The 13801-nt window shown below is 36.7% G+C and overlaps 1 protein-coding gene across 5 annotated transcripts in view; it reads right to left on the bottom strand.

The window, feature by feature from the left end:
* Positions 1-5106: 5106 nt before the first annotated feature.
* LOC107693111 (kinesin-like protein KIF13B) overlaps positions 5107-13801 on the bottom strand; it is a 54463-nt gene continuing 45768 nt past the window's right edge. For all 5 annotated transcript variants that reach the window (XM_016492367.1, XM_016492369.1, XM_016492368.1 and 2 more), the window contains 3 exons: positions 11314-11379; positions 10365-11046; positions 5107-8012 (listed from right to left, as the gene is read on the bottom strand). In XM_016492367.1, coding sequence (XP_016347853.1) covers positions 7804-8012; positions 10365-11046; positions 11314-11379 — 957 coding nt within the window. In that variant the 3' untranslated portion in view covers positions 5107-7803. The remainder of the gene's footprint in view (positions 8013-10364; positions 11047-11313; positions 11380-13801) is intronic.

Raw genomic sequence — 13801 nt, forward strand, 5'->3', positions numbered from 1 at the left:
CTCAGCTGTTTGCTTTCACTTAAGACCTAAATTACTGTGTTTATGAAGATATTTGCAAAGATGGGCATTTTGACATACAAGTGTGTCTGTTTAACCGTTCAAAGCCTATAAAATAACTCTGTTCAATATTTCTGCGGTCTATGAGCACCGTCTTCATGTGCGCGCCTCTCTGACAGCGCTCAAAAACAGTCTTTCAGACATTGCGCACAAATAACGAAACGATTTCGCTGCTGATTGCATTTCAACGGCTTAACATCACTTGTTTTTAAACCGCAATACTTAAAAATGCGTGCAAACGAAAAGTTTTCATGACCACGTAGCACAGCAACATCACGTGAGCGTTTAACCGCAATAGAGACGATAGTCCAAAATCTCCACCCACTGACAAATTTCTACCGGTATATCGCCCACCCCTATGTGATACACAGAGCAACAGCCAAAGACATATTTCTGAATGTGTATAGCTTATAGTGACGTGTTTAAACAAGGTGAATTTAACGACGCAACTCCTGGATGAGTTTCACCATGCAAAATATATTATAGCTAATGTGTAGCATGTTAATTAAAGCATCACCACTAAAATATCTAAACTAAAAGCAGCAAAAAATGGAAACGTAAATTGAATAATTGGTTGAATGATTAATTGTAACTCATAATAAACACATTACATGTCTTGAAGGAATTTTTTTTAAATTTGCTGAAAATGTACTCACCTTTAGGCCATCCAATATGTAGATGAGTTTGTTTCTTCATCGGAACAGATTTGGGGAAATTTAGCATTACGTCACTTGCTCACCAAATAGATCCTTTGCAGTGAATGGGTGCCATCAGAATGAGAGTCCAAACAGCTGATAAACATCACAATAATCCACAAGTAATCCACACAAATCCTGTCCATCAATTAATGTCTCGTGAAGCGAAAAAGCTGCATGTTTGTAAGAAACAAATCTATCATTAAAATATTTTTAACTGTGACGCAATGCTACATTTCTCCAAATCTGTTCCAATGAAGAAACAAACACATCTCCATCTTAGATGGCCCGAGAGTGAGTACATTTTCAGCAAAAAAGAGCAGCATTTTGCCCGTCGTTAACTCTTTCCCCGCCACCATTTTTGAAAAAAGTTGCCAGCCACTGCCAGCGATTTTGATGATTTTCACTAAAATTTGATGGCCTCCAGAATATTTTGCTGTATGAATATTTGAATATGCAATACACCAAAATAAAGATCAGAGCCTCTACTTTTAAAAAAAATAATCCGTTTTATTCTAGCTTAAAGCATTCTTTTTTTTTATCAACACTTGAATATAGGTAGGTTTCATAAAAAAAAAAAAATTTTGAGCAAAAAGGTGAGAAAATCACATTTTTATCAAAAACTACATCTGACGTTGTCTTCTAAAAGATGAGATAACTCGTCAATGGTGGGGAAACAGTTCATTTAAAATTCTTAACATACAACTGTTTTAATAATTTTTTTTCAATTTGTAATTATTTTAAAAAGTACTTAAAGGGGTCATATGATGCTTTTTTAAAGATCATTATTTTGTGTACGCGTGTTTTTGTTCGGGAGGTTTTGTACTTGTTCAGAAGATGTGTAATAGCGCCCCCTAGTGTATAACAGTGAAAACACGAAAAGCCGTAAAAACTCGTCTTTGGCGGGGAAACGTTGTCTTCTAAAAGATGAGATAACTCGTTAATGGCGGGGGAAGAGTTAATCAGTGGCATCTGTTGCGACTCGCACGTTTTGTCACTAATAGGCAGAAAAACATCAAAATTTAGTTTAAGTAAAACAAAATAGTTTTATGACCAGTATGAAATACTTGTCGTTGTGAAATTGGCAAAACGTTAATTGTGGACCCTGGTTGTCAGCGTCAAAGTTGCATAGGACTGTTTTTGCAGTACCATAACCGGCCTGCTGGCTTCAGCAATTATGTATTGCACTTTTAATTACTAGCGGCAGCTTATTTATGTTCCTGCCACTACACAACTGTGCATCTCTGCAGGGAGGCGTCGAAGGCTGTCTGGAAACTGAAGCCTACTCATGAAGATTGTGCCATTATATTTCAGCATTAGCAGACTAGAAATTCAGTCGGGCTCTTCTGCAGGCCTCTCTAAAAGCAATCAGACAACAGCCGTTTATTTGAACGTGTATAACCTCAAAGTGTTCTACTCAGCCAATAACTGTGCAAACGTTTCAGCAGCACGCGGCTGGAAAATGTTGTAGCATTGGGAATTTCTTCGTCTCAGCGAACACTTGACAATCAGGGTGACGACGTTCCAGTACAAAAAAACCTGTTGGTGTTTGCCCACGTGTCCAAATATGGGGTTTCTTCCATAGGGATTAATAACCGTTATTTCCGAAATTAAAGTGGATTTAACCACTCTAATAAATATCCCATGTAATTGCTTGTTTGTTTTTTTGTTGAATAATCATAAAATGCCACTTTAAAGGGGAGGGTTATGGTGCTTTGGGTTCTTTACCCCAACATATACACTACATATATGTTGTTTTTTTTGTTTCATTTATCTGGTACTGTTTCAAAGAAAGAACATAAGAGGGATGGACTAGTTCAGGTTATTTTTATTTGTGCTTCAGAACTGAAATATGGTGCTTGTTTTAAAAAAAGGAAAGGAGATACTAACCACATGCCCTCTCCCACCTTTTACAGTCTTTCCTCTTTGCCTTTTAGGAAGCTGCTTTCTGTGTGTAATGCACATCATTGCAGTCACAAATAAGCTTTTTTTAGACTTATCAAAATAGCTATCGGATGACAAACCTGTGAAAAGTATCAGCTGCTTCAAAAGTTCTCTCAGAATGTCTGAAATACCATTTCAACACCTTTGTTCCTATTGAGCGTTAGATTTCAGTCGATGAGATCGCCACTAGCTAACAAACAAGCTCGTATTTAAAGAGTCCGTCGCAGCCGAACGTGAATTTTGAACATGGGCTTCAGCCTTAATGCAAGTATTTTTAAGCACTTAAATTACAGAATGTGTCAAATCTGTCAACACGTCATTTCTGTGAAAATTAACTGTAGATGACGCTGTTTAAGTTAACGTTAATATTCCTAGATACCTTTATTCCATAAATCTACATAAGCTTAACATAAATGTACCAAGTCTATTTGATCAAATGTGTATCGAAAGAATATTGTATGTTAGGAGAGAATATTAATTGGAAATGAAATTTCTCGCTTTAGGAAATTCTGCTAAGCAGATAAATCTGTCAAATTAGACTTTATTTGTTTCTCTAGTTATGCCTTGTAATTTGGTTGAATTAAATCAAGTACAATCTGTTCCTTTGTAAGGGTGACCGGGGCTATTTGGCACATTTTTACTTCAGTGAATATTTGACATTGTGTTATTATTGTTACTGTATATAGAATCAAACTTTACAGACTCTAGCAGTGCTAGTCACATTGGAAAACCTGCTGTGTATAAACAGATTTGAGAAAACACCATTTAAAAAAAAAAAAAATTTTTTTTTTACACACACACTCTAAAAAATAATATTAAACATCACGTTTCATATGGATTATTGCAAATACATATTTGTATTTAAAATATATTATTATTGACTTGGCTTTTCAGGAGAAAAAAAATTGTAATCAAATTCAATTAGCTTTGGCTAAAAAATTTGTAATGAATTATACAAAACTACAACACATAAAGCTTGACAATTTGCCCCAACCTGAATTTTGAACCTAAAATACTTTAAAAAATTGAATCTGTTTATATCCACTTTCTTATATGAATATGTATATAATCAGTGAAAATTAAATATAAAGCAAAAAATATCAAATTAATGTTTTGGCTAACAGAAATTTCAATAAATTGTATGAAATTACAGCTTTCTCCAACTGAATTCTGAATCTGAAAAATACATTTTATATCTGTTTAAATCTGTTTTCATTATATAATTGTAATGCAGATTTGGTTTTATTGCGTTCAGCAGCTGTTAGAAAAGATATTGACATATGAATGCGAAATCAAGCATTGCTGCAATTTTTTTTTTTTTGTAGTTACTGAAATATAATCCTTGTGACAATTTCCCTATGTGACAACTAGCCCCGGTCTCTGTTTTGTATTTCAGAGTTTTTCATTAAACCTGTCAAAATATTAGATGCTATTATAGCGAGACTGAACAGTATTACAAACTGCCAATCATACTTTCAGCTGAGAAAAGTGTATAATTGTCCTCGAAATGTTTTAAGTCAGCTGGCATCGCCAACCCAAATTTGAGCGTAAAGTATCGTAAGCTTGCACAGCAATCATGTAGTCTTGTATATTTTATTATAGGATACAGACAGTCCAATCTTAGTAAACGCTTTCTTAGAAACAGTATTGAGGCACAATGTGATGATGGACTAGTGCCCAGTCAGTTACCCAGAAGTCTTTATTAAGCTAGTGTTGGAATGTGTTTGGAAAAGAAGTCTGTCGTGAAAGAATGAGGGAACACTTTGACTGTGTTTTTAATCTGTCCATGTTCAATATGTGAATATATTAAATACATATAAATATATTCTATGAGTATAAAAAAAATTCAAAATATATCACTGTTGTATTAACTTGAAATAGTCTAATCATGTATCTCTTATTACAAAATTTAGTGCCTTTTTTGGACAGTAGACTGTTCTGTAATATGTAGTATAAAACGCATATCCGGTTAATTTTTTAAGTTTTGTTTTGACACTTTTGTTCATTTTCAAACTTTGTTTTGAAGTTGTTTTTATTTTAGAACTGTACCTTCTAGAGAATAAAAACTTGAGCTGAAAGACACCGTCTGATCATACTTTTTATTATCACTTCAGAATTATTAAATAGTGCATGAAAATTCTGAATATTCCTAATTCTGAAATTGTAACTGGATTGTTATTTGAAGACAATAATTTGATATAAATGTGTGCAGCTGCTCTTTTCCATGCAGGAAAAAAAAAAAGAGCTGTCAGTTTTGAAAGAAAAACAAAGATAATTAAAAAGGTCCAAATTTGAACATAGGTACTTGAATATTTTCCCTCCTTCAAGTCAAGGTAAAGTAGGCTAAGACTGGAACCCCTAAAACACACACTAAATAAAAAAATAAAAAAAACCAGTAATAAGACAAAAGTGTAAATCAGTTCACTTTTTATTTTTCTTTACAGCCAGATTATTGTACAGTCAATATAAATGAATTATTATACATGATTATTCTTTGGATATCAGCATAGAATTGCAGATAATTAAATTAATCAAACCCAGCCTTGTGCTCAGATTGAATTCTCAAGATGCAGTTATATACAAAACACACATACACACACGTATACTCTGGGTTCAAACGCTCCATATACGGGAGAACTTTCACGACATAAAATCATCAGGACGAGGCACAGACTAGTTGTGAAAGATGGAGCCGTCCACTCACTGCTCACAAAAAAGGAGGGGAAAAAGAAAAACTACAAAAGTAGAGCAGCAACTTCCTGCCAAGAGCTTCGTCTGACATCTGTGTAAACAGCAGTGCCCAAAGCTTCCTTCAAAACCTCTTTCTCCTGATGTCCTTTATGGGAAGGATTTCAAACAGGAGGAAAGCACGAGTCTCCACACCTGTATTTAGTATTTAACTTCAAAAGGCCACTGTGTGGTTGCTCCGATATGGCTCTGGATCGATGCCATTTGTGACAGATCGAGGTGTCATACAGCTACTGCAGACTTGCTGACGTTGAACGGAATGGATGTAGGCTGCATTCAACCATTTTAGTGAAGAAAAATGGTAAATTGCACTTGAAAACAAAAACACCCAATACACATCTAGTTAAAGGCAACTATGATTGAAATGTTGGGCCGTGGAGATCAGCTTACTGAAAAGGTCTTCAATAAGTTCATTTCCCCTTTCTTTTTAAAGTAACTCATTATGTTCAACACAATGAACCATCAAATTCCTACAAGCACTTTTAATGTTATTGCTACAACAGAACTGTATTAAAACTTAGTTGAGACTTGTCATTCTAAAGGCAATCAATCTATTACCTTTAAATTAATACTTAAAGAATGACTAGTTACTAATGTGAGCCAGTAGGACTTCAAATCCTACCGTCTGAAGCCGTTGTTGCTAATCAAAGCAACAAAGACGTGCTGCATGTGTACGTTTGTTTTTTCTCATTATGAATGAGGCACAGATCACGATACACTAAAAAAAGAAATATGAAGGAGTTAACCAAATTTTGACTGAACATAAACATCAACACCACACTACAGGAAAAATGAAAGGCAACTTCAAACTGTGGAGAAATGCATGTTCTCTCGGATGGAAATTTTGAAATGTTTTTGACTTTTGAGCACCAAATCCAGTGAAAAGCAGATTTACAGTGGATCTTCGGTTAGTTTACAACAAAACTAAGTACCCTTTGGGCACATAAGCTATCTACTATAAATCAAATGTGCAAATTAATTTTCCATTCAAGGGATTTTTACACTTTATAAATTCAATTTACATAACTACAACCATTAAAATATATTTTAATAACTTGATATTGCATTAGACTTCAGAAATCACATGATGATTTCCATGAATAGAATATAAAAGGAACGAAATAACACACTTTTTCTCCATCATGATGTGAACAAGCATCATATCTGCATGGAATCATGCTCCTTATAAAAAAAACTATATAAATGTGACCACTTTGCCCAAACAGTATGCTAAAAATATTGAATGAAATCACTTTTAGATCTTTTAATTTGAATAAATAAGATGAAGGTTATTGCCAGTAATTGGTCCAATACACAAAACTGGAATGTGCTTTAACCGTGACCTTCTTGTGGAAGACAGTCCTTTAGAAACCAATCAAACTGAGCCACTTTAAACTGCAGCACAAAGTTATCTGAGGTTGAAGTAGTTTCAATAACCCAGTTCCAATTAAAAGGCTGTAAATAAGACACTTTAAAATATTTTTTTTCAGTCCAATCATCAAAACCATTAAGAGAGGGTCTAATTAAGCCAGTCAATTAAACCTGAATGTGCCAATTCAGTCAAGTCTAAAAATTCACCATGAGCAATTAAGGATACACACCAAGCAGGTGGGTTCCTCCAAAAATACTGATAGGCAATTCTTCCAATGATAACAAACCAAATAAAATATCCCATCTTGTGGATATAGCCAACCAATCACTGGTCAAGTAATAGCAGTACTCCACAACAAAGAATGAGGAAACATCAAAAACCTACATTAACCTGCTCAGGGCGGCACCTATGGCGAAATACATGCAACCCCCCCCCCTTGATAGTGGCTTGCAGCTGCAAACCAAACTGGGCATATCCAATGACTCTGACTGGATCCCTGAGATAATCTCTTACATGTCTACCATACCATAGTGTTACTAAGGTGCAGTGAGGGATGCCAAACAAGAAATGGGTTGACTTGAAAGGCACATTCAGGAAACTAAAAACCGACTAAATCAAGCATAATTTGTAGTTTCAAGTCCAAAAATGGACTCTTGATAAAACCAGGGCACAAACAAAAATGATGGGTTGATCTCAAAGACCCGGCAGATTCATTTACGGTCAACTCAAAGAGACTGGCTTGAGTTACCAAACCATGGAACACAGCTGAAGCAGCATGTTAAAAATTGATAGCACTCCCACATGCTACACATTAGCATAGCACCGAAACTGATAGAGGGGTTTGTGAGGGAATGTTGTACCACCTCCATGCAAAGTTGGGTATCAGAATGCTCCATTAGCCCAAGCACAGTGATGGATGGAGTTGAACTCCTCGGTTAGATTGAGATGTTGGAGGTGGAGGTTCTGTCCTGCTCAGCTCATTGTCAATTAGCTGGTCCAGGATTTGCGATTATCTCCTTTCTGAATGGCAGTGCCGGCTCCTCCCCTCAGTTGCTGACTGAACTCCCCGCTGCGGCGATTTTCGGTATGCCTTTTGGAAGCTTCCCGTCGAGTCAGTCGATCTGGACGGACTAGCACCCCATAACCAGGGTTGCATCGGAAGTATTGGTGGCCCTCGACGGAACCATCATTCTTACCTAGTGGACAAAGGATAGAAAAGGAACAAGGTTGGTAAATCAGTCTCACCAAGGTGTCAATGTCTCAGAAAATTTAAAGGGTTAGTTCACCCAAAAATGAAAATTAGCCCACAAATTACTCACCCTCAAGTCATCCTAGGTGTATATGACTTTCTTCTTTCAGACGAATCCAGTCGGGAGTTGTATTAAAAATTGTCTTTGATCTTTCAAGCTGTTTAATGCCACTCAGCGGGTGTTGCATGCATCAGTCCAAAAGAAGTTAAATAAAAAGTCTCACACGGCTCTGGGGGTGAACAAAGGCCTCCTGTAGCGAATCGATGCGTTTTTGTAAGAAAAATATCGATATTCAAAACGCAATAATCACTTTAATGTAGCTTGCGCCAACAGTCCTACACGGAAGCAGCTCCGGGCAGATGACGTATCAGTTCAGCGTTACAAAACACATCGATTCGCTACAGGAGACCTTTGTTCACCCCCCGGAGATTTTTTTTTTATGGATGGGCGCTTTTTATTTAACTTGTTTTGGACTGATGCATGCAACACCCGCTGAGTGGCATTAAACAGCTTGAAAGATCAAAGACAATTTTGAATATAACTCCGACTGGATTCGTCTGAAAGAAGAAAGTCATATACACCTAGGATGACTTGAAGGTGAGTAATTTGTGAATTAGTGAACTAACCCTTTAAAGAGGTCATGAACTGAGAAATCTAAATTCCCTTGATCCTTTGATGTATAAGAGGTCTTTGTGCTAGACATTCTTTAAGTTTCAGAACTCAAAACTTTCTCATTAGTCTAAAAACAGCTTATATTGAAGCCAGTCTGCCAAAACGACAGGTTGTTGAATGTGCCACTTTATGACATAATAGTGTGGCTAAACCCCACCTCCGCAGAAGATGATCAATGCCTGCTTCTACATCGCTTCCTGTTCAGCCCCGCCCACCGATTCACACAGGTAGTGTAAATAATGAGAGGCAAACGCAGGTTTTTGATTAATTTTATTTTTAATGAAGTTCCAAACCACGTCAGTAAGAACTTGGTCCTTTGTTCACTTCATTTTACCACGGATTTGTTTACAAACAAGGCACAATTCGACGCAGGATTTTCAGAAAGATTCAAATTAAAAGACGACGCTGTGCCGACTATATTGGAACCGACAGTAATGTCGCACCACACAAGTGTGAGTTAGGGGTTGCACCAACTAATTGACTAGTCGACTTCAATGCTCTGCCATGACGCTTTAAGCTTGATGTCGACTAGTCGCTGGTCCTATAGAGGGCGCAACAGGATAAGAAATCTTTGAAGGACTTCCACATTTACGCTCCGTTTCCAAACGGTTCAAATGACAAATAAATGCATATTCTGAAAGCGCTCCACAAGACATGTGTGATTATATTACTGGATGCTCGAAATTGAACGGGAGAATGCACGTTTTAAACAGCTTATTGCACAGGTAAATTAATCGCCGTTCTAATCTAATGCGCTGCTGCACTGTAACGCACACACATAGGACAGTAGCGCGTACATCTCGCGCTCAGAATCATTCAGCGCGGAAACGTATTGTCAACACTGTTCTGTGATTTCTCAATAAAATAGCTTAGAAACTGAAAAGTTCAAGCATTTATTTCTTAATAACTAAATTCCACAGCTTAACTACTAGTAGAGAGATGCTGCCAGGTAGAATTAATTCACACATGCAATCGCTCTCACTAATGCATTCATATTAATGTAATCTTCACTGCGCTACTTTATCTGTATCTGATTTAGAATGAGCAGAAATATGTGAGAAATATAACGACCCAAATACAAAAGAACTGATAAAAAAGCTGTTATAGGAGCAATAGCCGTGTGGGCAGCGCTGTGTCATATGCCATAGCTGTGCACAAGGTGTTTGTCTCAGCTCCAGACTTATTTGTTCATTAATGACGTCATCAGCGACTAATCGACTTCGACTCGACTTTCATCACATAAAAGTCGAATTAAAAAAATCAGTAGTCGTTCAACCCCTAGTGTGAGTAACTGTTTTTATTATATGGTCACTATTGCTTTGTTATTACAGATCGTTTAATATGTACGGAGTATTTATGCGTTTTTAAACCTAAAGCACAGCAGCATCCATCTATGAAGGATATAAGCTGTCAAACACACAACTGTTAGCCAATCATAGCAGTGGGCATTTACTTCTGAGTCTACAATCTGTCACGCCTATTCAAAACAGTACAGAAAATAGCCTATTACTTCTAAATTATATTTTTTGATGTAAAAATCGTAACATTCTAAGTGGACCTCAGAGAACAGTACAAAATAAACAAAGGCAGTTCATGACCCCTTTAATAATGGAAGATCTAACTCACCTGAAGGAGTGTCCAACTCGACCCCGACCCAGATGCCTTCGGAGAAGTGCGTTGGGCCGATGTAGCGGACCGTGCCGGACTTGTTGGATCCGACAGTGACTCTCCCTCCCACCTTGAGCCAAGCAAGTTCCTTGGGTTCCACATCCTCAAAGGTTATCTCTAGCTTCTCCAGGCTGTTAGTTTGCATTGTGGTTGCTTTTCCATCTCCAAGAATGTTACTGAAAGACCTGAGTTCATTGGCTTTGACCTTCTGGAGGGAGAAAGGGCTGTCTGTGGAGGTACTCAACACCAGGGGAGGGGTTGCATTTAGCTGTGCTTCCTGCTGAGAGGTGGTGACACCATTCCTGTGGGCCGCCTGGGTATCTTCCTCTTTTCTAGGCCTGTCAGATCTTAGCCCAGCTACTACAGGAGCAACAGAGGCATTAACAGGGGTTGGTAGACAGTCTTCGTTGTTGTGCCTGGATGCTACGGGACCCGCTTGGGAATTGGGAGTAGAGGTAAGGTCCCCGCAAGCTATGGAGACGTCGGAAAGGGTGGCAGTGGAGACGCTAGTAGAAAAATAGCCACTGGAGGCCTCGCTGATGGGGCTCAGGGGCAGGTCATGCGGATCATGCATAGAGGACGGGGCATCAGGCCCATCTGAGTGTCTGTCTGAAGCAGGACTCTTCCCCATTACTGCAACCTACGGGGAAGGACGTCCAAAACCACAAGGAACATTTAACTACACCTCAACCTATCATCTGACTCTCACACAGAGAGCACATGCTAGGAAAACCACAGATTTAATAGCATGCAATTTACATCACATGCAGGAGAGAAAGACTGGGCTCTTAAAATATCTTCCTAGGCTATACTTTTCCAAAATACAAGTCTGTAACTCAATTCATCATTCATATTTATTTAATTTCGCCAAAGACGGAGCATGAGCTCAGAGTGGAGATCTACTTACCGGTTCTATTCTTACTCTTCCTTCATCAGGGTTGTTGGCTGTTTGCATCATTATTCGTGGCATATGCTGGAGAGATGAATGGATCGTATTAAATTTGTTTTTACGATTTCGGTAATGGTTTTCAGAGAGGCGGCACAAAGCTTGATTTAAGTGTCACAAGTTCATTTTTTATGTCGGGAGCCTTTGGATTACGTTTGATCTAAAGTACTGACAGATCAAAAGTCTGCGTGCAGGGGAGGAGTGATGTACACGATGAAATATCACTGTCATATTTTTTTTCCCTCTACGCCTCCGTTGAAAGCATGCTGGGAGATATGATGAAAGGGTATGGCTTGACAATTAATCTTGGGGAAATTAAACACTGGAGTTTATCTATGGACTCCTGCCTAACATATAATCAGGTTTCCCTGACATGATTTACTTTGACAAAATGAGGACACTGTTTTAATCATGGAAAACCAAAAAAAGTCTGTTTTCTCACAAAAAAAATCTACTACCAAGCAATAAGGCTTAATTTAAAGACTTAATTTTCCTCATACGAGATGGATAATATATCACAGATACAGTATATGGGCTATATGTAGTAGCATATGGAATTTCTGTCTATATGGAAATGAGGCGGCATTAAGACAGAACGACATTACGCTAGAATCTAAAATGGACTCTAATTAAATCAGTCAAGAGGATTCGCATCCCTCTTTGATTACCACATATGATTTAGTCATCTAAATGCAGCATATTTCTGACAGGCTTTGTAGGCGCTAAAATGGCTATTTTTATGACTGATACTCTACATCAGTTTTTTATTTTTTTACATTTATGCATGAAATTACCCCATGGAACTACTATTGACAGGAATTTACATACAGAAATGTTTATAAGCATTGGTATTGCTTGTCTTTTGAATACATTTAATAATTTGAGTTCTTTGTAATGGGAACATACTTTGAAAAAATAAAGAGGTGGGTGAATAACATTATATAAAAAACATTATATAAAAAAATGTATTTATATATTAATTAATTAATTAACTACAATTAAGCACATTTTACCCCCAAATACTACATGATATATACTAGAGCTGCACGATTATGACAAAAATCATAATTGTTGATTATTCCTTTGAAATTGTAATTGCGTTTATTAATTTACGATTAAATGAATGATGGTTACACCTTTGTTTGAAGCAACTGCATGCCATATTTTTATATGAAAATAAGCTAGCTAGCTGAAAACACTAACTGAAAAACGTATTGCTTTTCTATAGTATTAAAGGGGTCCTATTATGCTTTTTCAACTTTAGTTAGTCTGTAATGTTGCTGTTTGAGCATAAAAAAGATCTGCAAAGTTACAAAGCTCAAAGTCCACTTCAAAAGAAGATATTTTATTTAACAGAAATCACTTTTCAAAAACTACAACGAATGACTCGTTTGGACTACAACACATATTTTCCGGGATTTGTGATATCACAAAGATTGACGAATGGGACGAGACCTGGTTGAGCTGCACTAGAGAAGGCAACGAGTGTTATCACTATGTCGGAGACACGCTAGCTTTCCCAAGGCAGACAAACTTAGAGTGGTTACAATCATCCAGGTTTAAATCGCAATTAATCTTGGGGAAATTAAACACTGGAGTTTATCTATGGACTCCTGCCTAACATATAATCAGGTTTCCCTGACATGATTTACTTTGACAAAATGAGGACACTGTTTTAATCATGGAAAACCAAAAAAAGTCTGTTTTCTCACAAAAAAAATCTACTACCAAGCAATAAGGCTTAATTTAAAGACTTAATTTTCCTCATACGAGATGGATAATATATCACAGATACAGTATATGGGCTATATGTAGTAGCATATGGAATTTCTGTCTATATGGAAATGAGGCGGCATTAAGACAGAACGACATTACGCTAGAATCTAAAATGGACTCTAATTAAATCAGTCAAGAGGATTCGCATCCCTCTTTGATTACCACATATGATTTAGTCATCTAAATGCAGCATATTTCTGACAGGCTTTGTAGGCGCTAAAATGGCTATTTTTATGACTGATACTCTACATCAGTTTTTTATTTTTTTACATTTATGCATGAAATTACCCCATGGAACTACTATTGACAGGAATTTACATACAGAAATGTTTATAAGCATTGGTATTGCTTGTCTTTTGAATACATTTAATAATTTGAGTTCTTTGTAATGGGAACATACTTTGAAAAAATAAAGAGGTGGGTGAATAACATTATATAAAAAACATTATATAAAAAAATGTATTTATATATTAATTAATTAATTAACTACAATTAAGCACATTTTACCCCCAAATACTACATGATATATACTAGAGCTGCACGATTATGACAAAAATCATAATTGTTGATTATTCCTTTGAAATTGTAATTGCGATTATTAATTACGATTAAATGAATGATGTTTACACCTTTGTTTGAAGCAACTGCATGCCATATTTTTATATGAAAATAA

The sequence above is a fragment of the Sinocyclocheilus anshuiensis genome, unplaced genomic scaffold (assembly GCF_001515605.1).
Source record: "Sinocyclocheilus anshuiensis isolate Anshui unplaced genomic scaffold, SAMN03320099.WGS_v1.1 scaffold222, whole genome shotgun sequence".
Lineage (NCBI taxonomy): Eukaryota > Metazoa > Chordata > Actinopteri > Cypriniformes > Cyprinidae > Sinocyclocheilus > Sinocyclocheilus anshuiensis.